The sequence below is a fragment of the Rhododendron vialii genome, chromosome 2a (assembly GCF_030253575.1).
Source record: "Rhododendron vialii isolate Sample 1 chromosome 2a, ASM3025357v1".
Classification (NCBI taxonomy): domain Eukaryota; kingdom Viridiplantae; phylum Streptophyta; class Magnoliopsida; order Ericales; family Ericaceae; genus Rhododendron; species Rhododendron vialii.
Genome location: NC_080558.1, coordinates 38041900 through 38066119, shown reverse-complemented (window position 1 = coordinate 38066119; position 24220 = coordinate 38041900). Strand labels below are relative to the sequence as shown.

At 38.5% G+C, this 24220-nt stretch overlaps 1 protein-coding gene across 2 annotated transcripts; it reads right to left on the bottom strand.

Annotated features, from left to right (window-relative positions):
* Positions 1-1928: 1928 nt before the first annotated feature.
* Positions 1929-19861, bottom strand: LOC131315583 (pentatricopeptide repeat-containing protein At5g16640, mitochondrial-like). 2 transcript variants are annotated; one of them, XM_058344726.1, is made up of 5 exons: positions 17260-19861; positions 16904-17049; positions 2884-3112; positions 2662-2769; positions 1929-2511 (listed from the first exon to the last, which is right to left on the bottom strand). In XM_058344726.1, exon 1 carries the CDS (start codon positions 19534-19536, stop codon positions 18136-18138), a length of 1401 nt encoding a protein of 466 aa, XP_058200709.1. In that variant the 5' UTR covers positions 19537-19861; the 3' UTR covers positions 1929-2511; positions 2662-2769; positions 2884-3112; positions 16904-17049; positions 17260-18135. The 2 variants fall into 2 exon arrangements, with proteins under 2 accessions (XP_058200709.1, XP_058200710.1); XM_058344727.1 differs by lacking the exon at positions 16904-17049.
* Between the last annotated feature and the right edge of the window lie 4359 nt (positions 19862-24220).

Sequence of the window (24220 nt, the reverse complement as noted above, 5' to 3'; positions counted from 1 at the left end):
TTTGGAGGACTTAGTGGAACATTGCACTTATGCGCATGGAATTTGCTAAGCTATAATCTTCAAAAGTATGACCGGCCCGTCATTTTTCGAAATTTGTAAGTAAGCCTGATAATTGATAGTCAGTGTGCCCATTATTTTCCTGCGGCGGGAACGAACTCAAGTTGGTGCGGCAGGTCTATCTCGAGAGTTGCTCTACCCATACCTGGCCTCTCCATTTGGCCACTCCACCCATCCTCACGAGTGTGATCGATGGGTCCGACTCCGGCGTTTTAGTTCTAGACGACTTTTTTTTTATTTTGTTTGTTGTTTTGATTTATTGTGTTTTTATTTTTGTATTTTGGATCGGTAGTGTTCTTTTTTGTATTATATTTAGGGAAATGATATTGGCACTCCAAAAATTGATGCATGCACTCTAAAATCAGTGTAATTCCAAAGCCTTTTTTTTTGTTTTTGAAGTGCCTGCATCTTTTTTTGAAGTGTCAATATCATTTCCCTATATTTATATATGATACAGTATGTTTCTTTCTCTGGTTAAAAGAAGAAGAAGAAGAAGTGGATTGGATTGGATATGTATTTGCCCACATTCAAACATAATCGACCATGCCCTTCTAGCGGAACAAGGACGCATTAGTGGAAAAAATGAAAGGAATTTTTTTTGATCCAAAATAAAAGGAATATGATAATCCAAAGACAATGCTGGAAAGATGTGGCACGGGCAGCGGCGGACGGAGGATTGTTAATGCGGGAGGACAAAATCAAATGTACTCATAAATTAACAATAAAAAAAATATCATCATTATATACTAATAACACAATTTTGAGGGGTCATTTCTTCATAATTTTTATAAATAAAACCTGAAATATAATAGAAATAATGGGATAATTAGAAGAAGTGCAGGGACCCGAGTCCCTGCTTGCACCTCCCTAGATCCGCCTCTGGGCACGGCCGCACAGGGGGCAAATAGAAAATAGCTGCAAATTATAATTGTTAGTTATCCAACATTGATATGCGATTAATATGAATTTTTAATGAGACGTATTTGGTGGGAAGAAAGATATGTATACAGTGCGTATCTAAGTATCCGGACTGATAAAAATGACTCCAAATGACCGGACTGGGCAGGGGTGCAGTTCACTGCCTAACGAGCCAGCAAAGCATTTACCCTGTAGCCGAATGATCGGCAAAACGATCGATCCGCTGAGAGATAGAAGACTGATAAACAAGCATTCCTTTAGCCAAATGATCGGCAAAACGATCAGCTGAGAGAAGACTGAAACTGATAAACAAACGAGGCAGGCTTGCTCCTGCATCTCTCAACTCACCAAAACGAGTGAGACCGAGTGAGTAACAGTCAAAATTCTCCCAAATCCAAAATGTTACTTGGCTGGAATGTTCCCGGCCCGTTGCTTCAAAGTAATTAGAATGTTGGGAAAAGAATTTGGAAGCCAGAGACCTTTTGCTTAATCGTTACATCATCTCATGTTGAAACAAATCAATTACAAATACATAGATTCCGCATTGGTGAAACGAAATGAAGGAACGCTGGACTAATGGATGCTTTCCCAAACACAAAGTAGGTTAGGATCAAAAAGAGAATACAAGACACAAGATATATATTAGGGAAGCACTGGCTTGAACTAACTTGGTTTTTACAATAGGCAGAACCCTCCTTTTATAGGCATAAGGAGGGGAATACAGACAATACAAATGGTATCTATAATTGAACATCACTGTTCTTAGTCCTACGTCCATCTGCAAATCTACTGACAACATTACATGACACCAACTACAACGTACAACTATAATTGACTAATACTATTACTAGTTAACAAACAGTATAAACATATCATCACCTACTAAAGCCTAATTCCTGCCATATTTATTACACACGTCATAAGTAAACACCTATTCCTACTAGGTACAATTACCTTGTCGGTGACAGAAAACAGGTCCCTGGCTTTAAGGAAAAGGAAAAAAGTGGCAAAAAAAAAAAACCACAAGCCAAGCTCTCAACTCTCATGTATAAACGATTTTCTCAACAACAAAGTGAAGCACAAAGCTAGACAAATTCACGATGTGTGCTAGACAAACTAAGAGTATAGCGCAAATGATCCCCGTTACTCCCCAAAATCCAAAATTGTGCTTCATCTGACCTGCTTAAGATAATTTAGTACTCTGAAACAGGACATGACTACCTTCCGTTTTTCCCTCTCTTTTCCATCTGTTTTCGGCAACATCTCCCATAATCCAGGCAATGGGAATATTGGGTTGTCAGAGCCTCAACTCTTCTCAAATCTGCCACTCGATCCATCAACGGAAAATTCTGTGGACCCCGCAAATTTCCTGACGTCCTGGAGCTTTGAACCTGAAACAGACCGCTTTACATCAAGAGTTATCAGCACCCCTTCGTGAATAAAACCTGTGGTTGCAATAAATTCTTGTTCTGTGAAACCTCTGGTAGTCATAGCAGGCAATCCGGATGCCACCTGGCACTAGCGCGCTTTTATCCCCTATAAGATGTCAACATAGAAAACTTTAAGAACATAGAAGAAGGGGGGAAAAGGAAGGATAATTATCATAAAGCTCCAAACGGACTTCCAACATCCTCATGACAATCTACACAGATATAACAGCATCACGACAGTAAGCAGAAAACTTACTAGTGGTCTGAGATCCACAAGTACTAAATGGTTATCGCTTCCTCCTGAAACAAGTTCGTATCCCAATGTGGTCCAGCAGCTTGCAAGAGCTTGACAATTAGAAACTACCTACAAGATCAAGTAATCATGTTAAAGCTACCAATGGAAAAGACTAATGTGAATTGAAGGGTCAAATATTAGTTGGGACATCTTCTGAATGCGAAGAAAGTGGAAGTTCAATACCTGGTTTTGATTCGAAATCCAGCGTACCCCGCTCATTTGGTCAAACACGCTAGAGAGCGAACATAAAAAAAAAGTGCGACACTTATTACTTATTAGCCATTTGCAAAAATCCAATTCAAGATGCAAAGTTGTTGGTAGCAGGATTTACTCATATCTATTTTCAATGCAGTGTACTGGAAGCTTGGAACTGGAATATGTTAGAATTAACCCAGTGACCTCTTTAGTAACACTGGCATGGAAGTTTCAACCCACAAGAAATAACAGCAGTAGTTAGCACAAAGCATGATTTCTTTAAATTCAGTTCAACAGATCACAACTAACTTTGACAACATTTCTTTAAGTGCATAAAAAGGGGAAAAAACTAAATGAATGTTTTCCAGGGCCGGCCCTGAGGTAAAACTGGGGGTGTGGCCGCCTCTGAAATTTAAGCAAAAACTAGGGCCCTATTTTCCATGTAAGAGATTGATATAGTATATATATAAGTTTTTCCGTGTACCAACACAAGTTCGTTTCTGGCATCAGTGCTCCGTGTGATTTCTTGAAACTAGGAGATCCTTGGTTCAACTCCTAGCAAACACAACACCCTTTTTAGTAAGCTAAAGCGAGTCCCCAAACTCAACCACCTTTTTTGTTTGAACATCTTTTCACTGTTGGCAGCAAGATCTTATGATGGAGCATCATACTAGAAGCCATCTCTTTCATAGGCTCCATACTTTCCCATAGAACATATCATTTTCTCAGAAGTTTCAACTACATGAGTATCATTAAGAGCAAAACAGTGCAGCAATAATTCTCAAGAAGATGGTTATTTCAAAAGAACTGAGCCTATTGTCATCGTACATTTTCACCAAAAAACCAAGCTGTTCTTTTTTTCAAGAAGAGGCTGAATTTTGCTTTAAACTTCCCGTAGTCAAGCCAAACTAGAGAAAGCATTTTCTTTTTTTTTTTTGGCTTGACTCCATTCAGCTCCCTTTTTTTTGCTTCTTGTCTAGATTTTTAGGGCCTATTTACACGATCCTGCTTGCCGCCGTTTGCATCCTTTGAGGTAACAAATTTGGTGTTACTCAATTCAATTTGTCCATATTTTCATTTATGCATTTGTACATTATATTTTGAAATCATTAGTACATGGGCTCAAATTCCTTTCGAGGAATCTTTGTCACTTTTGACTTTAGTCTCTTGTGAAAGGCTTCTGTCAAGCTATCTCCAAACCTATTCGGACCAATCTCTAATCCCTTTGTTGAGGATTTTGTCAAGTGGTCCTTGGATTTTCTTACAGACATCCTTCATTGTTAAGGCCTTTGAGAGGGTTGATCATGTTATTGTTTTGAGAACTCTCCTGGCTTGTTCTCTTTCGAGGGTTTTGTAGAAGATTCTTGTGAAAGAGCTTCAACATCTGCCTTGAAGAAGGCTCTGTTGGAAGGGATTTTTTTTCCTCTATTTGTCTCTTAAGGTTTCTCTTCTTGGTTTTATCTTTGCGTTGCTAAGATTCTGTCAGAGGGAATATTCCTCATTTGCCTCCAAAGACTCTCAAAGGATTAGCTTCCTTTTTTGGCTTTGGCATCCATAAAAGCTTATGTTGACCCCCTTTTTATGGGTTTGAAGTGGTGCTTAACACCTGTTTCCTCATAGGGACTTTTGCCTCCATCCAAAAAAATGATAACTGCATCACCTGTCAGGGCTCTTGAGGATTTTTATCCTCATTTGTCCTTTTGGTGAACATGCTGAAATGCTTTTGAGGATTTTCATCCCTACCTGTCTTTTATTGTGAACATCTTCATTTTAATTTGTGCAACTTGAATTGATTCCCCCTTTCTCTTTATTATTATTTTTTCTTCAGCATTATGGATTTCACCTCGAAAACAATTGAACACATTCGTCGTAACCAGCAAGATGTTCTAGATAAATTTGGCCCGAAAGTTGCCAGACACAAGTCTATTTATGACAGTCTAACTACGGCACAAAGATCCCTACACATTCCGCTTCATATTGAGGACTTGGTTTATAACGGGGTGTGAAAATGCCGTGAGATAGATAGGAAGGGATATGCCAAGAACCGAGGCTCGTCTCCTATTTCCTTGCTCCGTCCCTTTTCTGAGAGCTAAGTAAATGATTCAGTTCCCGGCTCTAATTTTAATCTCCTTATCAAGAATATGAAGAACGAGGGTATTGAGTGGGATTCTTCCTTTAACATTCGTGGCATCTCCATGTATCTTCAAGATCCCATATGGCTTTTCTGGTTGAGAGACGTGCTTTCTTCTTTTTTCCCTACCTTAAAGAAAGCTGGCATTCATTCTGCTATTTATGTTTCCCAGTTTCCGTATGCAAGAAACATAAATGTGTTCAAGGCTTTCCTCGAACGTTAGTCGCCGGATACCAACACATTTCATTCAACATATGGGGAAGTTGGCTTTTCCTTGTGGGATCTTCATCGCATTAGTGGCCTATCCATTATAGGAGGACTTTATGAAGAGTACACCCAACAAATGATGTCCTCTATTCCAATACGACTCATCCTTAATGCCATGCTTTATTTTATATTTTTGCCAACAAAGAGAAATCCAAGAAGTTAAGTCATTGGTCATCCTGCTTTGTAGAGCCTCGCGTGGATTCCTTTCAGCGAAAGCAAGATATTTCTAACGAAGTGTATCTTGCTGGTTTTCTCGCTAGTTGGCTGGTTTTGTGCTTCCTCACTCTTCTAATGAAGTGCGTTCTTCTACCTTCATAATGGCAAGCAAAATGGCAAGGGGTTTGTTATTCAACTTGGCTATATCCGTTCTCACCTACCTCTATCATTGTTTTAATAGAGTGGTTGCCTCTTCTACTCCAGGAAAGAAAGTTATTTATGGGCCCTTTCAATATTTCTTTGGATGGGTCTCTCTTTATTTTCCAAAGACTTATCATGGCAATCCTTCAAATGATAAGTCCATTCCATATCTTGGGTTTATAGGCAATCAGACTACTGGTGAATTTCATCTAACAAAATCACCTTATGCACAACAATTTCTTGTTTTCTCGGATAACTATCATCCGAGACCTTTTACTCACGATGATGAGCCGAAGGGAAGGATCAGGATGATCGCAAAATTTCTCCTTTCCTACACAGCTATCTAGTGTGCCTTCGTCATGGGTCTTGACTTTTAAGGTGAGCTCTTCATTGCTTAGCAAACCTTATGCCCCTAATCAACAAGCCCGCCAATTTGGATTTGGTCAAGCGTGCCCAAAAGATTTAGATGTATTGTGCACAGTCCAATCTTTCGACATTTTAATATCATTGGTGCGAAATGTTGCGACGGGGTACGAATGTTATTATTGAGCTCCTATCACCTCGAGATCTCGCACTTGTAACAGAACCTTATTCTCGTTGGTGGATAGCTTCATATTTTGCCGTTCTCCAGTTTTCTCCAGAATTTAAAAGAAAACAACTCAACCATCCTAAGACCTCAAAGAAGAGAATCAAGAAGGCAGTTGCTCTGATCTTTCTTGATACTCCTCCGTCCTCGCCTCAACTAATAGCATCAAGCACTCCTTTCACAGCATCATAGTGTGCGCCCTTCCTCTTGCGTTGCTCAACATCCAGATTGGCATGGACGCCCTTCTCATATTTAGAAATATTCTCGAAATATTTGATCAAAGTCACTTTGGGAAGAAGATTGCTTAGCCTTGCATGAGGACAACTCAGACTCAGCTTTTTAAGTATTTCCATTGTACGAGGAATTTCCTCTTCAAGACTAGTAACACGCATTGAAAGTTTGGAGACGGAAGAAGCCATCTCGCCATAAAAACTGGCTATCTTTTCAAATTTAGTCTTTTTCTCCTGATATTGAGCTTCAAGCTCTCCGAGAGAAACATTCGAATCGGAGGTACCTGAGGTATCTAACACTTTGGTCCATGAAGCAAAATATTTGACCAAAGCCTTCACCTTCTCGTAAAGAGGACTAAGATCCACATTAAAGCTCTTCAAAACAGAAACAACTCCATTGGTTTGAGTAAATAGTATTCTCAATACTGATTGTGGATGACTGAAGAGAGATAAGAAGGCCTCTCTGAATGAGGACAGCAGCCTCGTTAGAGGATAGAGGGGTAGACTGAACAGAGGTTTCTCAAGCCTACCAACCAACCCTTCAAGAAGGCAGCTGCTCCATTCTTGATACTCCTCCTTCCTCGCCTCGACTAAATGCTTCAACGTTGAGATGTTCTTCTGGTAAATCCTCGAAGTCTTTTGATATGTCACTTGGTCCTGTCTCTTCGAAAAACTCGTGGCAAGCTACCTCTTCAAGCTTGTTGCCCTTGTCACCCCCACGAGTTCAAAGCATTGGTACTTCACAAATTCATTTACCTTGCAAATACTTGGCCTTTCCCTTTTTAACATGACCTTCTTTCTATAGGAGAAGCTTCTTTCGACGTCTTGATGGATTTTGTTGAATTTGAAGGGTTGGTTGCTAGCCTTGAAAAACCCTTGTTCAGTCTACCTCTCTCTCCTCTAACGAGGTTGCTGTCCTTACACAGAGAGGCCTTCTTATCTCTCTTCAGTCATGCACAATAAGTATTAAGAATATTATTTATTCAAACGTTTTGAAGAGCTTTAATGTGGATCTTAGTCCTCTTTACGAGAAGGTGAAGGCTTTGGTCAAATATTTTGATTTATGAACCAAGGTGTCAAATACCTCAAGTACCTCTGATTCGGATGTTTCTCTTGGAGAGCTTGAAGCTCAATATGAGGAGACAAAAGACTAAATTTGATAAGATGACCAGTTCTCATGGCAAGATGGCTTCTTTTGTCTCCAAACTTTCAGAGCATGTTATTATTAGTCTTGAAGAGAAAATTACTCGTACAATAGAAATACTCAAAAAGCTCAAGTCCAAGTTGTCCTCATGCAAGGCTAAGCAATCTTCTTCCCAAAGTGACTTGATCAAGTATTCCAAGAATATTTCTAAATATGAGAAGGACCTCCATGCCGCCCTGGATGTTGTTGAGCAACGCAAGAGGAAGGGCGCACACTATGATGCTGTGAAATGAGCGCTTGATGCTGTTAGTCAAGGCGAGGAAGGAGGAGTATCAAAAAAGATCAGAGCAACTGCTTTCTTGACTCTCTTCTTTGAGGTCTTAGGCTGGTTGGGTTCTTTTCTTTTCAATTCTGGAGAAAACTGGAGAGCGGCAAAAGATGAAGCTATCCACCAACGAGAATAAGGTTCTGTTACAAGTGCGAGATGTCGAGGTGATGGAAGCTCAATAATAACATTCGTACCCCATCGCAATATTTCGCACCAATGATAGAAAAATGTCTGAAGATTGGACTGCTCGCGGCAAGATACATCTAAATCTTTTGGGCACGCTTGACCAAATTCAAATTGGCAGGCGTATCGATTAAAGGCATAAGGTTTGCTAAGCAATGAAGAGCCCACCTTAAAAGAAAGGACCCCAGGACGAAGGCACTCTAGATAGCTGAGTAGGAAAGGAGAAATTTTGTGATCATCCTGGATCCTTCCATTCGGCTCATCATAGTGAGTAAAAGGTTTTTGATAATAGTTATCCGAGAAAACAAAAAATTGTTATGCATAAGGTGATTTAGTTAGATGAAAATCACCAATAGTCTGATTGTCTATAAGCCCAAGATATGGAATGGACTTATCATTTGAAGGATTGCCATGAGAATAAGTCTTCGGAAAATAAAGGGAGACCCATCCAAAAAAAATATTGAAAGGCCCATAAATAACTTTCTTTCTTGGAGTAGAAAAGGCAACCACTCTGTTAAAACAATGTTAGAGGTAGGTGAGAACCGGTATAGCCAAGCTGAATAACAAACCCCTTGCCATTTTGCTTGCCATTATGAAGGTAGAAGAACGCACTTCGTTAGAAGAGTGAGGAAGCACAAAACCAGCCAACTAGCGAGAAAACCAGCAAGATACACTTCATCAGAAATATCTTGCTTTCACTGAAAGGAATCCGCGTGAGGCTCTACAAAGCAGGAAGACCAATGACTTAACTTCTTGGATTTCTCCTTGTTGGCAAAAATATAAAATAAGGCGTGGCATTAAGGACGAGTTTGATTGGAATAGAGGTCATCATTTGTTGGGGTGTACTCTTCATAAAGTCCTCCTATAATGGGTAGGCCACTAATGCGATGAAGATCCCACAAGGAAAAGCCAACTTCCCCATATGTTGAATGAAATATGTTGGTATCCGGCATCCAACGTTCGAGGAAAGCCTTGAACACATTTATGTTTCTTGCATACAAAAACTGGGAAACATAAACAGCAGAATGAATGCCGACTTTCTTTAAGGTAGGGAAAAAGAAGAAAGCACGTCCCTCAACCAGAAAAGCCATATGGGATCTTGAAGATATGGGAAGAGGCCACGAATGTTAAAGGAAGAATCTCACTCAATACCCTCGTTTTTCATCTTCTTGATAAGGAGATTAAAATTAGAGCTGGGAACTAATCATTTACTTCGCTCTCAGAAAAGAGACGGAGCAAGGAAATAGGAGACAAGCCTCGGTTCTTGGCATATCCCTTCCTATCTATCTCACAGCATTTTCGCACCCAGTTATAGACCAAGTCGTCAATATGAAGAGGAATGTGTAGGGATCTTTGTGCCGGAGTCAGACTGTCAAAAATAGACTTGTGTTTGGCAACTTTCGCTCCAAATTTATCTAGAACATCTTGCTAGTTACGACGAATGTGTTCAATTGTTTTCAAGGTGAAATCCATAATGCTGAAGAAAAAATAATAATAAAGAGAAAGGGGGGAAGAGAGACAACTGAATGAGGAGGAAATTGCTTTGAGATGCAAAACCAAAATAGAATTCTGGAGACTTACTAACTTGACTGATTCTTTGTGGAGACAAAAATCTAGGATTAACTAGCTAATATTGGGGGACAAAAATACAAGATTTTTTTCAGGTGATGGCCAATAGTAGGTTTAGGAGAACTATGGTGGGATCAATCAAGGCTAATTGGAAAGTGCTGGAAGACCCTAAGGAGATTAAAGAAGCAGCTGTTGAACACTTCAGCATCAACTTCAAAGAGGAAAGAAGGTTCAGACCTGTGTTGGGGGGTGTCTTTAACAAAAAGCTAAATCCACTGGTTTCTGCCCAATTAGAAAATCAGTTTGAAGAAGGGGAGACATTAGCACCTCTGAAGGAATGCAGTAACCTAAAAGCATCAGGACTTGATGGTTTCAACTTCTCTTTTGTAAAGAAAGGCTGGGATTTCATGAAGTCCCTGATCCTCCAATTCTTCTCTGAATTTCATGCCAATGGAAAGCTTACAAAAGGTATCAATTCCACTTTTGTCGCTCTGATCCCTAAGGTTGATTGCCCCACTGCTTTTAAAGAGTTTAGGCCCATTAGTATGGTGGGTTGGGTGTATAAGATTCTTTCAAAAGTCTCGGCAAATAGGCTAAAAATGCACCTTCCTACTATCATTGGTGAGTCTGAAGTTGCTTTCTGTGGGGGAAAACAAATTCTGGATGGAGTATTTATAGCTAATGAGGTGATTCACAGTTGGAAAAACAATTCTCATGGGGGCCTTATTCTCAAAATTGATTTTGAAAAAGTGTACGATTGTGTTAATTGGGGCTCCCTACTGGATTTGCTTGTGAAAATGGGTTTTGGGGAAAAATGGCGTGGCTTGATTAAAGAATGTTGTTCCACTGTTGAAATGTCCATTCTTATTAATGGTTCTGCTACTAAGAAATTTCATACTCATAAAGGGCTTAGACAAGGGGATCCGTTATCCCCTTTTCTTTACAATATTGTACTGGAAGCCTTGAATATTTTGTTGGAAATAGCTAGAGCACTAAATATAATCAAAAGAACTCAGATTGGCACCAATGGTGTTGTTTTATCTCATCTCCAATTTGCGGATGATACAATCCTTTTTTGCAACAATGACAAAGAGGAGATGGCTAACATAAAAAGGATTCTGAGATGCTTCCAACTAATGTCAGGGCTGAAAATTAATTTCTCCAAAAGCTCTTTGTGTGGAGTAAATGGTAGTCAACAGGATGTGTTAGCTCTTGCTCAGGTGATGGGTTGCAAGGTTGAATCCCTACCAATCAAATATCTAGTATAACCCCAAAAGAATTAAAACTTAGGAGCCAGTCTTGGACAAAATGGGTAAGAAACTGAGTGTGTGGAGAAGGAGTTTCAATTCTTTGGGAGGCAAACTCACTCTCTCAAACTCCAATCTTGGTAACCTACCTATTTACTATATGTCTTTATTTATAATGCCAGTGGCTGTAGCTTAGGCAATAGAAAATTGCAGAGGCAATTCTTTTGGGGTGACTCTGTGGATAAGAAGAAAATGCACTTGGTCAAATGGGATGTGATTTCAAAGAAGAAAGAGAATGGTGGGCTAGGGTGAAGAATCTGAGGCTGCACAACTTATCACTTATTACTAAGTGGTGGTGGAGCTTTAGTAAAGAGAAAGACTCTATGTGGGTGAAGGTCATCAGAGGTAAGTATAACCTTGATCAGGGTTGTTGGTTTCCTCATCTCCTAGCTTTTGGTCAGGTCACTAACATATGGAAAGGCATTTGTTCCATAACAAATACCTCTTCGTGTATAAGTGCTTTAATCCAAGAGGGATTCAGGGTGAAGATTGGTTCTGGGCAGGAGACTTTGTTTTGGGATCATGTTTGGTTTGGGGACAGGGCAATAAAGGAAATGTACCCCAGACTCTACTTAATATCTTCTAAAAAAAAAAGTGGTCAGTGCTTTGATGGAAGGTTTAGGAGAAGGCGGATGGAATTTTCAGTTCAGGAGAAGATTGCGCGACTGGGAAAACCAACTTTCGGAGGAGTTAAAACAAAGATTGCAGAGTATAGTGTTGGCCCCAACCAAACAAGATTCCATGCAGTGGAAATGGTCAGCAGACAGATGTTTCTCGATGAAATCCTTGTATGGGCAGTGGGAGCAGCAATTTCAGTCAAGGGATGAGGTTCTGGCTTCAATATGGAGGAACCAAAGCCCACCAAAGGTGGAAATTTTCTCATGGATGGCTCTACAAGGTAGGGTGGCTACTTGATCAGTTCTTGCCAATAGAAATTTGATTCAAGAGGAGCAATTAGCTCTCTGCCCCTTTTGCAAACTCCTGAGCATTTATTTTTTCACTACCAATTATCTTGGAATACTTGGTCCCTGTTAATGGAGTGGTGGCAGATCTTATGGGTGTGTCCATCTTCTTTGGCAAACTTAGCAAGTTGGTGGTTTGGAAATAGGTTTTGAAATTTGGAAAGGCACATTTGGGAGGTGACTTTCTTTGCCACTCTTTGGTCATTGTGGCTTACGAGGCTTACGAGGAACGATGTTATTTTCAACATGACAAGGACAGTTGGTGGGGTGGGGATCTGATCAAGACTAAGGTAGCTATATGGATAAAGCTAAGTTCGATATAAAGGTATACTCTGTGGAGGAATTTAAAAGCATTTTACATGGAATTCATAAGTTGAAACAGTAGGTTGATGTTGAGGTGTTGTAGCATCCAACTTTCGGTTGAATGCTTGTACTTTTTTCTTCTTCTTTCTGTTGGTGAGCCTTTTTATGCTCATCGGCATGCCCCGTCCTCGACGTACTCCTTTTGAGTTTTATAAAATGTTTTGATAACAAAAAAGGAGGTTGAGTTCTAGGGACCCACTTTAGCTTACAAAAAAGGGGTTTGTGTTTGTTTTTTTTAAGCCAGAGAAGGAAAAGTATGAGACTGTTTTTATTAATGAAGCAGCTTTCTCCTTGTCGAAAAAAGGGGGTCGTACATGGTCACAAAGTCAGAAAAGGACTTACTGAAAAAACAAAAATGCAGCAAATAAAAGGAGTTGCTGCAGAAAAAAGATTGAAATAAAGTGGCAAGGAAAAAACTTACCTGAAGAAGAAACAACAATCTGTTGGAAAGAAAAAATCGAAAGAAAAAAAGTATCAGCAAAGAAGAAAGTGCTGTGGAAAGAAAAGTAAAAGAAACCAAGGTGGGGGAAAGAAGAAAATTCCCTACCACGAGAAGAAAACCTGCAGCTGTGCAGAACCTTGGAGAAGGAGCAGCTATGTATATGCAAAAGAGGGGTCGTTGTCAAAGACTCCTATGAGGAGTAAATTAATCAATTCTGCTATGAGTAGAGACACTGGTAGGGATTCTGGTAGAGACAAATCTAATTAATTACACTTTATACCTTCAACTTTAAACTATTATGGTTTAGTTCTAATTCTGGAATGGTCTTGCTCTGTGATACTGGAGTTTTGCTTCTGCTAGCTGATTTTCTAATTCTTTAAGTTTATCCTGTTCTTTTCTTATAAATCTGGTAAGAGTGGTGCTATATCTAGGTCTGTGAATATATATGGGTGTCTTTAAAAGTGTACCTATTAAGAAATTCTGGAAATATATTTCTTCTCTTAATCTATGAATATGAATTAAAATAAGTTCTTTCTTGTTCATGTATGTAAAGGTTTGTGATCAAATATTTGTAAATCCTACTCGGTACTTACCACCATATGATCCAGATGAACTGTTTAAAATAACTTGAATACTGTTAAAATTATATATCATATTACCCATTGATTAATCTTTCTTTTCATTATCATTTTTCCCTTATGTGTCAAAAATTTTGTTTAGAGAAATTTCTTATTTTCCTTCTTAACCTACCTCCGAATACTACTCCCTCAACGCCTCCCTTGGCTAAACGGGTACAAGACTCAAGAAGGCTTTATGGTTTAAAGGCCTGAAGTCATTACTCCTTAAAAATTTTAAATTTTAAGGTATCATGATAAGAAAACTGGATTAAAAATCTTTGGGTAATACAAGCATATAATTTATACAGTATACATGTTGTTTATAATCATAGGGGTGTTCCCTTTCGGGAGTCCCTAAAGAACAATAGAGAACTGAAAACTTACAATATTACTGCAAACTGCTGATTACAAAGGCTCAATTGCTGGGGATTGACTCGACCTAATTGCAACAAATGCTTACAGATAGCAAGTGTTCAAGTACTAGGAGAGTCGTGTTTACAAATGAAAGACTCGACTCTATTTATAGACCATCCTAGAGTTACATGACTGGCAACCTAATAAGAAAAGTGATCCGGTTTTCCAAAGAGAATAGTAGATGCCGCGTGATCGTTGGCCCGCATCGACACATCTTTCAACTTTCTTTTTGAAAAAGAAGACCGTCCTTCTATTATTACAAAGACTAGTGACCAAAAGTAGCTGAACTGTTTATGTCTGGCTTGGTGAAATTGCCAGTCATGTAACTCTAGGATGGTCTATAAATAGAGTCGAGTCTTTCATTTGTAAACACGACTCTCCTAGTACTTGAACACTTGCTATCTGTAAGCATTTGTTGCAATTAGGTCGAGTCAATCCCCAGCAATTGAGCCTTTGTAATCAGCAGTTTGCAGTAATATTGTAAGTTTTCAGTTCTCTATTGTTCTTTAGGGACTCCCGAAAGGGAACACCCCTATGATTATAAACAACATGTATACTGTATAAATTATATGCTTGTATTACCCAAAGATTTTTAATCCAGTTTTCTTATCATGATACCTTAAAATTTAAATTTTTTTTCAGGGGTAATGACTTCAGGCCTTTAAACCATAAAGCCTTCTTGAGTCTTGTACCCGTTTAGCCAAGGGAGGCGTTGAGGGAGTAGTATTCGGAGGTAGGTTAAGAAGGAAAATAAGAAATTTCTCTAAACAAAATTTTTGACACATAAGGGAAAAATGATAATGAAAAGAAAGATTAATCAATGGGTAATATGATATATAATTTTAACAGTATTCAAGTTATTTTAAACAGTTCATCTGGATCATATGGTGGTAAGTACCGAGTAGGATTTACAAATATTTGATCACAAACCTTTACATACATGAACAAGAAAGAACTTATTTTAATTCATATTCATAGATTAAGAGAAGAAATATATTTCCAGAATTTCTTAATAGGTACACTTTTAAAGACACCCATATATATTCACAGACCTAGATATAGCACCACTCTTACCAGATTTATAAGAAAAGAACAGGATAAACTTAAAGAATTAGAAAATCAGCTAGCAGAAGCAAAACTCCAGTATCACAGAGCAAGACCATTCCAGAATTAGAACTAAACCATAATAGTTTAAAGTTGAAGGTATAAAGTGTAATTAATTAGATTTGTCTCTACCAGAATCCCTACCAGTGTCTCTACTCATAGCAGAATTGGTAAAATATGTATTCCTGATAGAAATAGGATACTTCGGTACACAGTCTTGACTTCTAAAAGGGTTTGGACTCTTAAAGAAGCATTAATAATGGAGTCCATTCAAACTCTTTTTGTCAAAAGACTCCTATAAGAGGAAAAGGTTGCAGCTTTGAGATATTTCGGATTTGGGAGAAAGAAGTCCTAGCACTAGTCTGCTAGTCCCAGACAAAAATCCAAAAGAGATAAGTCTCTAAGCATCAAAGAGTCCACAAGAGGAAAAAGACTGTACATGCTCTATAGAGTAGTCGTCACATGGCATAAATTCCCATGCCTCTATAATACCCCACATCCAATGAGGGCCTGGAGAAAGGAAAAAAAAAAAAAAAACCCATGGAAACCATCTGATAACATTAAAAATAAATAAAAATAAAAATTGGCCCATAGCAGCCATAAAAAGGCAGGTCACGCAAACCAAAAAAGGGGCTGGTCTACAACAACAATGAAGAGACTATTAAAAAAAAAGGCCCATAAAAGGAAGATTATATAAAAGGAAGCTTGCAAGGCAAGAATGTTCCATAAAGAAATAGCCCATTTTAAAGAAAAAGGGGCCTGCTATCAAAAGCCAAAAATCAAAGGGTATATGCTTCACCAACAAAAAGGAAGAGCACGTCTAGCAAAAGAAAAGGCCTTTGGTCCATCATAAGACCACCAAAAGCTCATAAAGAAAAGAGTCCAAGCAAACAAGGACTCATAAAAAGCGAAGACATGACGATTATCTCAACGGAAGAAGTGCCAAGAGATCGTGACTGGCGCAATCAAAATTGGCTTGCACAACTCACAAGGGGGCATTTGTTGGCACATAAATTTCAACTGAAGATTGATGCACATCATCAATGTAACATATGTTGGGCCTGCGAACTAAATGGCATATGAAGAGCCTAAAGAAAATGTATGTTGACCAACAAGCCCGCGAATCAACAAATTTTTGTTGAGCCCACAAAATATTAAACATGTTGGGCCTGCGGGGCAGATCTAACAAATCGGTCGAACCGGCCCATATTTACAAGGCCTGCGAACCTAACATGGGTTCACGCAGTCTCAAATCAGATAATACGTAAACCCCAAGAAATACTTTTGAGGAAGCAGAAGAATATTCCAAGGTGTATGTCATCTGATGCAACCAAACATTCAAAAATTGAAGAAGCTAAGAAGATATGATGAGATATCATCCTATCCTGGCAACAGCTATTCAAAATTCAAAATAGGAGTATTGGCCAAGTAGAGAGCCCTCTATAAATACGAGGTTCATTGTCAAAGGGACTGGAACCTTCAACTTTGATCTCTTCACCACAATACATTTCTTCTCCCCTGAACGCAAAAGCTATACAAGAATCATTTCTCCCCTCAACGTAGAAAATGTACCAAGAGAGAAAAGACACACTACTTATGCAATCTACAACCACCAAGCAACTTACTCGCTCACCGGCAATCTTCAGCAAGCTTCGAAAACCTGTAAGAGTAAGCATACCAAGTGATAGGTAGAGGGTTCCAATCCCTCTAAATATATCCTATTTAAATATTCCCTAGATGTAAACAAGGGTTTTAAACCCCAATCATCAATAAAATTAAATAACTCTTGTCTTTCCCTGTTCTTTATTCTTCACTAATCGGAGATTGATTTTACTTTCATAGTATGTAATTAATGATTTGAAATCCAAATCGAAAATAGGAGCCTACATATCACTTGAGCAATGGATATTTGAGATATAGATTTCAAAGTGTGGACTAAAATCTACAGTTCAAAATTTATGTCTACAGGGACAAACATAGATATATAGTTATGTTAGTGCTTACCTCGATAGAATGGCATTCTTTTCAAATGACTCATAAGGGGAATCCTGAACAAAATGGTGTTGCGATGGAGTGATCATTTCATGGGATCAATGGTAATGCATATGGCTCATTTGTCCATGGAGACTGCAACATGCATGACAACAAACCTATGAAGGTAAAAAAAGAAAGCACAAGAAAATCACCTATGTTTCTGATATTCAGCATAAGAGATCTCTAGCAGTTACATTTCTTCTTGTCTGCTTTTTGTGACAGACCAAGAGATGTATTTTTGGTGTATGAAAAGTCATCCAAATCACTCTTAATTCCATCACCAAAAAATTAAAAGCACAGACTCAAAAAAATATTCTAAATTGTACCTTTGGCTGGAATTTCGTCCCCCAAGAACCATGTTCAGGCCAAAGCTGGATTTGAAGGAGAGGTTGGTGTGTGATAGTTGGTAATAGAACAAACCATTGCACGGTCCAATTCTCTTAATGAAGTATCTTGTTATTATCTGTCCATGATGTGTATCCTTCCAAAAGTTTTGCTCCTTGGAATCTCCTTCATCCAACTATTTGACATTGCTCCGTTTAAAATCTCAAAAGAAACTCCATTAGGTTTACACCCCTCCATTGCCATCTCCTTCAATAACACAATAATGTCCTGAAACTTGCCTCTATCGAACATTGCCTCTGTTATTGTATTGTAAATGGCAATATTTGGAGTAATCCCATTCCCAGTCATTTGCTACCACAGCTTGCGGGCTACTGTTATATTTCCTTCCTTACCCAACCCGTAATCAAGGACCCAAAAGTAACAGCATCTGGCTTCAATCCTTGTATGTACATATTTCTCAACAACAGACTCAAAAGCTGGTCATTGCCTTCTCTTATGGAAGCACAAATAAGAATATTGTAAGTAATCAAATCAGGTAATAATCTAGTGCTTTTCAAGCAGTTGAAAACCTGGTGTGCCATTCCGAGTAACCAATTCTTGCAAAGGATGCTCATTAGTGTATTGAAAGTTACTATAGTGGGAAAAGGACCATTCAACATCCTAGCTTCCAATAGCTTTAAGCACTCCAGAATCTTCCCAATGGTGTCAAAATACTGAATCAAACCAGTTGAACTAACTGCATTAAGGTTAACACCTTCATACTCCATTTCATCTCAGACTACAACTGGAGAATTTCCTTGGTGGCAGGCTGCAGACAAAACTGTATTGAACGAAACTAGGTCAGGTCCATTCGTATCCTACTTGACACAGTCAAAGAGCTCCAAAGCTTCTTCAATGTTTTCCTTGCAAAGGCCTTTCAGAGAGGTTTTATAAGTTACATTATTTGGTTTGAACCCAGTCTCAATCATGTTCATCATTAAAGATAATGAATCGCTTGATTTATTCTCATGGCATATGATGTTGAAGCAGCTATTGTACATCACCGTATCCATAGTACATCTCTTTGAAATAATGTCAAGCAATAACTTCATGGACATTCCTATTTTACCTGCTCTTAACAGGCCTCCAACTAAAGCAGAATGAGTGAATGGATCGGGATAAAGTCCCTTTTGGTCAATAACTGAAACAAGTTCATAAATTTCAGCAACCCTACTTTGGTGACTAAGTTCATGAAGAACTATATTGTAGGAGTATGTGATTAAATCCGGATCACATGCTTCCTTCTCCATCTTATCTAAAAGGCTTAACGCCTCTTGAATCCTCCCATCAACACAAAGAAACTTAACTACTGCAGTGTATGTTCTGACATTAGGCTTATAGCTGACAGTTTGCATTTCTCTTAAACAACGAAAAGCCTCTTTCCATAGCCTCTCTCTACTGAATCCATAAACCAAAGCCGTATACGAGCACACATTATGTCCACATCCTTTTTTCTTGAATGAATAAAACAATTCCAAGGCAGTATAGCTTTGACCAGACTTACACAGGGCCCATAATATCGGATTATAACTATGTGCACCTCGAAAATAGCCCTTTTCAAGAGCAACGGAAAACACATAATAAGCCTCATGCATAATCCCAGCTTTGCTAAGAGAAACATTCAACAAATTAAAGGTGGGTTCAGAAGGAAAATAATTAAATCTCAACATGGACTTGAATACACTAAGTGCATATGCTAAATACCTAGATTCCAATGTCTTCTTCAACAACTTCGAGAACATCGTAAATGAATGAACAAATCCCCTGGCACACATTTCCTGTGCAATAAAAAAAGCGTCTCTAGTTTTCCTGTGCGAAATCATCCCATTCAAAAGGGTATTGAAAGTCGATGCATTTGGGTATAGCCCAAACCTTTTCATCCCAACATAAACCTCAACCAAGTCTTCCAACATCACATATTCTGATTTCAAATTACAACGAATCAATGCATTATAATTGTTGACGGTGGGTTTCCCGGGCACATTTCTCATGAAATTCAAAGTCTCTAGGGCTTTCCTAATGCAACCGGAGGTAGCATTCCCCTGCAGCGAATGCCGTAATTCGGCATAATAAAACTCAAAGCTAGCATCTTGTTGGGAAAAATCCAAGGTTTGAACGGCACGCGAGGAATAAATATTCACAAAGTAATACGAAAAAACACAAACCCTTTTGCATATTCCATGTGAAGGCTTTGTTAAAGCATATATGCAGGATTTCATTGGCAGGGAAAGAAATACCCGAGAATCGACCTGATTTCGACATACATATCTACTGACTGATTGCACGCTGTAATCAAGACATAACCCACCACTGGGTTGTTATAAACTTTGCTGGGAACTTCTGGGGTTTCTCATCTTCTCGTTTCCATATTTCACCTCTCTGTCTAGAAATATCTATGTCCAGATTTCTTATGCCATTACCACAGTAGAGAAGTAAGAAACTGAGATTAGATTATGAGTTTTCTAAATTGGTTTGATTTTGGAAGTAGTATCCCGCCACTCAGGAACTTGGAGAAGAAAATTCCTACAAAAGTGGCGAGAAAGAAGAGAGTCCGAAGGGGTCAGTCAGTTGAAAGAAAAGAGTGCTCCTAGGAGTACCGACCGGCCGGAGAGGGAAATCCTACCAACCGGCCGATCGGGCTGTCCAAAAATTTCACGGACATCCCCCGAGGTTTCTTAGAATTAACTATAAAACCTCTGAGGTCTTGAAAATTACTTTTCTTTCCCAGAGTGTTATAATCATCTTACAACTTTGCCAATTATTGGTAGACCGTTAACAAAACAACTTTTGTTGATGTCGTCTGACAAATTTTTTTTGAATGACAGTTCTAATCTTCTCCGTGTTTCTCCCTCACTTTCATCTGTTTCTCATTATAAACTTTCCTCGTAGACAAAACCAAAACTCGAACCCTCATCTACAACAAAGAAAGCAATGAAACAAAAATCTGAAGGAACATTCACGAATAAAAAGTGCAACTTATTCTTTACACATGCCCTTCATATTGGTGACACCAATTTAATGCTACGACAATGTACCTTTATGCACTATAATAACTTGTCACACTAATTTATTACATTTTCTCTCTGTCTATTTGTTTCAAAAATTTATTAAGAAAAAGAGCAATCATATTTGTTCTCTCGCCTCCTTTCATTTTGTTTCAATCACCGGCACCACTATACATAATTTCTCTCGTCATATATGATAAAGAGAAATTAGATCAAATAGCAATTAAATTAAGTGATAGTACAACGTTTTTGTTTGAATCAAGATCAATAACTATCATTGTCATCATCATTGACAAAAGAAGGGCACAAATATGGTCTTGAACATCCAACAACAATGCGACGGAGGGGCTGGGTGCATATTCTAAAATGGGTGCAAAGGCACGATATTTTTCTCAAATTCATTACCATCTTTAGTGGTCTCTTAATTGATCGGTCCAAAAAGCAAGTAGAATGCAAGAAATAGTGGAAGGAGGAGTAAATGACAAAGGATCGCACATACGAGAGACAAGACCGAGAAGTAATATTGTCACAAGTTGAAGGTATATTAGGGGATGTGCAAAAATCGAAGCGCTATCATAAGATAATAACGACATTTATGCCATCTCTAATAAGTGAAGTTAAGGTGAAGCTAAGGTAAGATTTATCTCAGTTAACAATTTTTTGTGTTTCTTTTGGCTCCAACAGTGAGGTGTAGGTGAGGTTAAGGTCGAAGAAAAATTGTGTCACAACTAGGTCAGAACTTACTATGATGGTCCTTTTAATTTACCCTAGGAAAGAGAGTGAAAGAGAGAAAAGAAAGGGGAAAGAGAGATTGTTGTAGGAGTGTGGCAGATTTGGGCATGCGAGGAGAGAAATATATAAAGTGGGAAAAAAGAGAAAAAAGCATGATTTGTCACGCCCTCGATTTTTAACATAAATAACAGTCACTTTCAATAAATAAAGTTCTTGCCATAATACAAGTATTACCTAATAGATCTTTCATTCTCTCGTCCTCTAGTTAAATCCACAGATTACATTTCTGGCTCAAAGGCCCCAATTTATCAAAACACCCTTGTATCTGAGTCAATCATGAAAATAAATAAATAAAGTTTACAGTTTACAATAATCATTCTTCAAAAATATCCTTTCGAATCTTATACAGAGGAACTCCTCATGTATACTTTCAAAGATATGATCATGCATGCACATCAACTACACCATGTCGACTTCTTTGTATTGTACTTGAAAATGATAGGGTGAGCTACACTAGTTCAGTAGAGAAATCTATACTCAAGCTCTAAGAAAATGCGGTGAATTATGCACCCAAAGTGAATGAATACAACAGGATATCACAAAGAAACATGGTTCCTTCCCACGAACGAGCATACTACAACATTTGGGATCAAGATTTTTAAGAGTTCTCCTAACAGCTCATACGTCAATCAGAGACAGAAAACTAGCTCGAATCAATATATTTAAACCACAACATTCTCCCAACCGTCACTTGTCCATCGTTACAACAATCAGCAGTTTCAGTTCATATAAAACCTTCCATTTTATTTTGTACAAAGTAGGGTAGAAAACACAAGTTCTGTTGATTCGAGTCTGAATACCGGAGTCCGTTAATTTGTGCTCAAATACCGGAGGCCGTTGATTCGCTCAAAAATGCCAGAGGATTTTTATTAAAAATCCTTTTTCCAAAACTAAAATCCTTTCTTTCAAAAACCTTGATAAATCTGACCGTTTACCCATTTTTCAATAGTCACACTTTATTCCATATATCATCATTCTCTAGTTCTCGGAATTTCACATCGCATATTCATCTGTATATCATCATTCCTTGTTTCACATGTTTCACGCGTGGTCCGGTCATCTCACCGAATGTCCATGGTGATACGTACCCGTTCATTTGTGTTTTCCGGTCATATACCTATTCAGTTTCAGTCTGGTCATCTCACCACTTCGGTCGTTTCACCAAATGGTGATACCCGTTCATGTCAAGTCCGATCACCTCACCACCGAATGTGATACCCGTAGTGTCATTTCCCATTTCTTTAATCACTTTCAAATTTATAACCTTCAAACCATCATGCCAATTGGCCATGCACATTCATTGCATTCCAAACAACCAACCATATCATAACATCGACTAATAAATAAGTACACACCTTTTCCCCTAAGTATATCACGATACCCTGCGTAACGTACCAACCCATATCGATTCTACGACATACTACTTGCTAGTATCGATACTTAGATCTCATGGAACGAGCACCAAGGTAATTTAGAAAGATCCACGAGACGAATTATGAGAATACAAGTTACCCTATTATCATTCGGACTATTAGACAGGCTCACATCAACCAACTATACACCCCACGATATCCCTTTTTTTAGCCTACGATATTCGATAACAACTCCACATTACGTTTTCCAATTCACCAATCATCACGTCATGTCATAGCACTAAACAAATCTATATCATTCATTGAGACATGTCACTACATCTACTTCAACCAACCAAATGCATAAGCAATGTACGAGTATCATAATCATTTAATTCTACATTTTTCTTTGTTACAACAAGAGCCAAAGGAGTGGTATAATCAACGAATCATCGGACTATGAGCAATCAAGCTTAGAGGTGGTTTGAAGATGCTTAAAAGGTATTAGGAGTGATCAGGAGTCAAAACAATCGAGTTAGGATCAAACGACACAAATCTGTCTAGAGAGCAGGGGGATAGATTGATCCCCCACCACATGAGGATCGATCCCCAAACAACAACAGAAAAAAATCCAGACAGAAGGGGGATCAATCCCTCTGCGCAAGGGGATTGATCCCCAGACACTTTCAGCTACGATTTCTATAGATTTTTCAAGGACGAAACCCAAACAACAAACCTCAAACTAAGGCACGATTGAAACACAAAATCAACTCATAAACACATAGAATGAGGAAATCGCTACCTCAAGTATGGAGAGCGAACCCCCAAGATTAATCGAGCCCTAGACTCCAAAATTTTCGAAATCCACCAAGAACAACTTCAAGCTCGAACCCACACAATCCAAGGCTTGAATCACGCGTAGATGACAGATTGAAGGTCGAAATGTGTGGGTTTTGAGTGATTGAGTAAGGTTTTGAGCTCAAAGGAGCAAGAGAGAGAGAGAGAGCCATATAGAGAGAGAGGGAGAGAGAGACTTGAGATAGAGAGAGAGGGAGATGGTTTTTTTTTTATCCTCTACACACACCCACCCACCCACCCCTATTTATACTAGCACATATGCAAGACACATAATCACCCCTTCCACTAACAATTTTGTCACATAAACTCAACAAATTTCATATTTTCGTCAAGTCCTTGCATTTATATAATCTCTAAGTAATTTTCGAAAATACGGGTCTCTACATGACCCCATCCGATGCACTTTTTATGTTCATACATACTTCCTATATTGTTTAACTACACTATTAGGAGAAAAACTCTTCTACTAAGTTACAAAAGTTGTACAATTTATCATATAATATAATATAAACAAATGGGACCCATTATTTTTAACACTTTTGTGTCATATAACACCATATTTTTAACTGCACTATTGGAGATGGCCATAGTTAATCACAAGGAAAACAAAAATATTCACTGAATTTTGGAATACAAGTAATGACACGTGCTCTCGGAACTTTAATCACCGCAGAATTTGTGTTCCCACCATATCTTATAGGAATTCCACAAGCTTTTAGAGTACTTAAGACCCTAAATCCAAATTCAAAATTCCAAAATAAACGGGAAGGATTTTGAGGGGGCACGTGACCATGCCCAAGAATCACTTAATAATTACACATTTTCACCCAAGGAAGACAGGTTACAAAATTATGACGTTATAAAAATGCTGGACCGCAATCAAGATTTTGAGAAAG

Coding starts and splice junctions, on each gene's coding strand:
- LOC131315583 (XM_058344726.1), bottom strand. CDS start 19,536: ATGAAATCCTGCATATATGCTTTAACAAAGCCTTCACATGGAATATGC.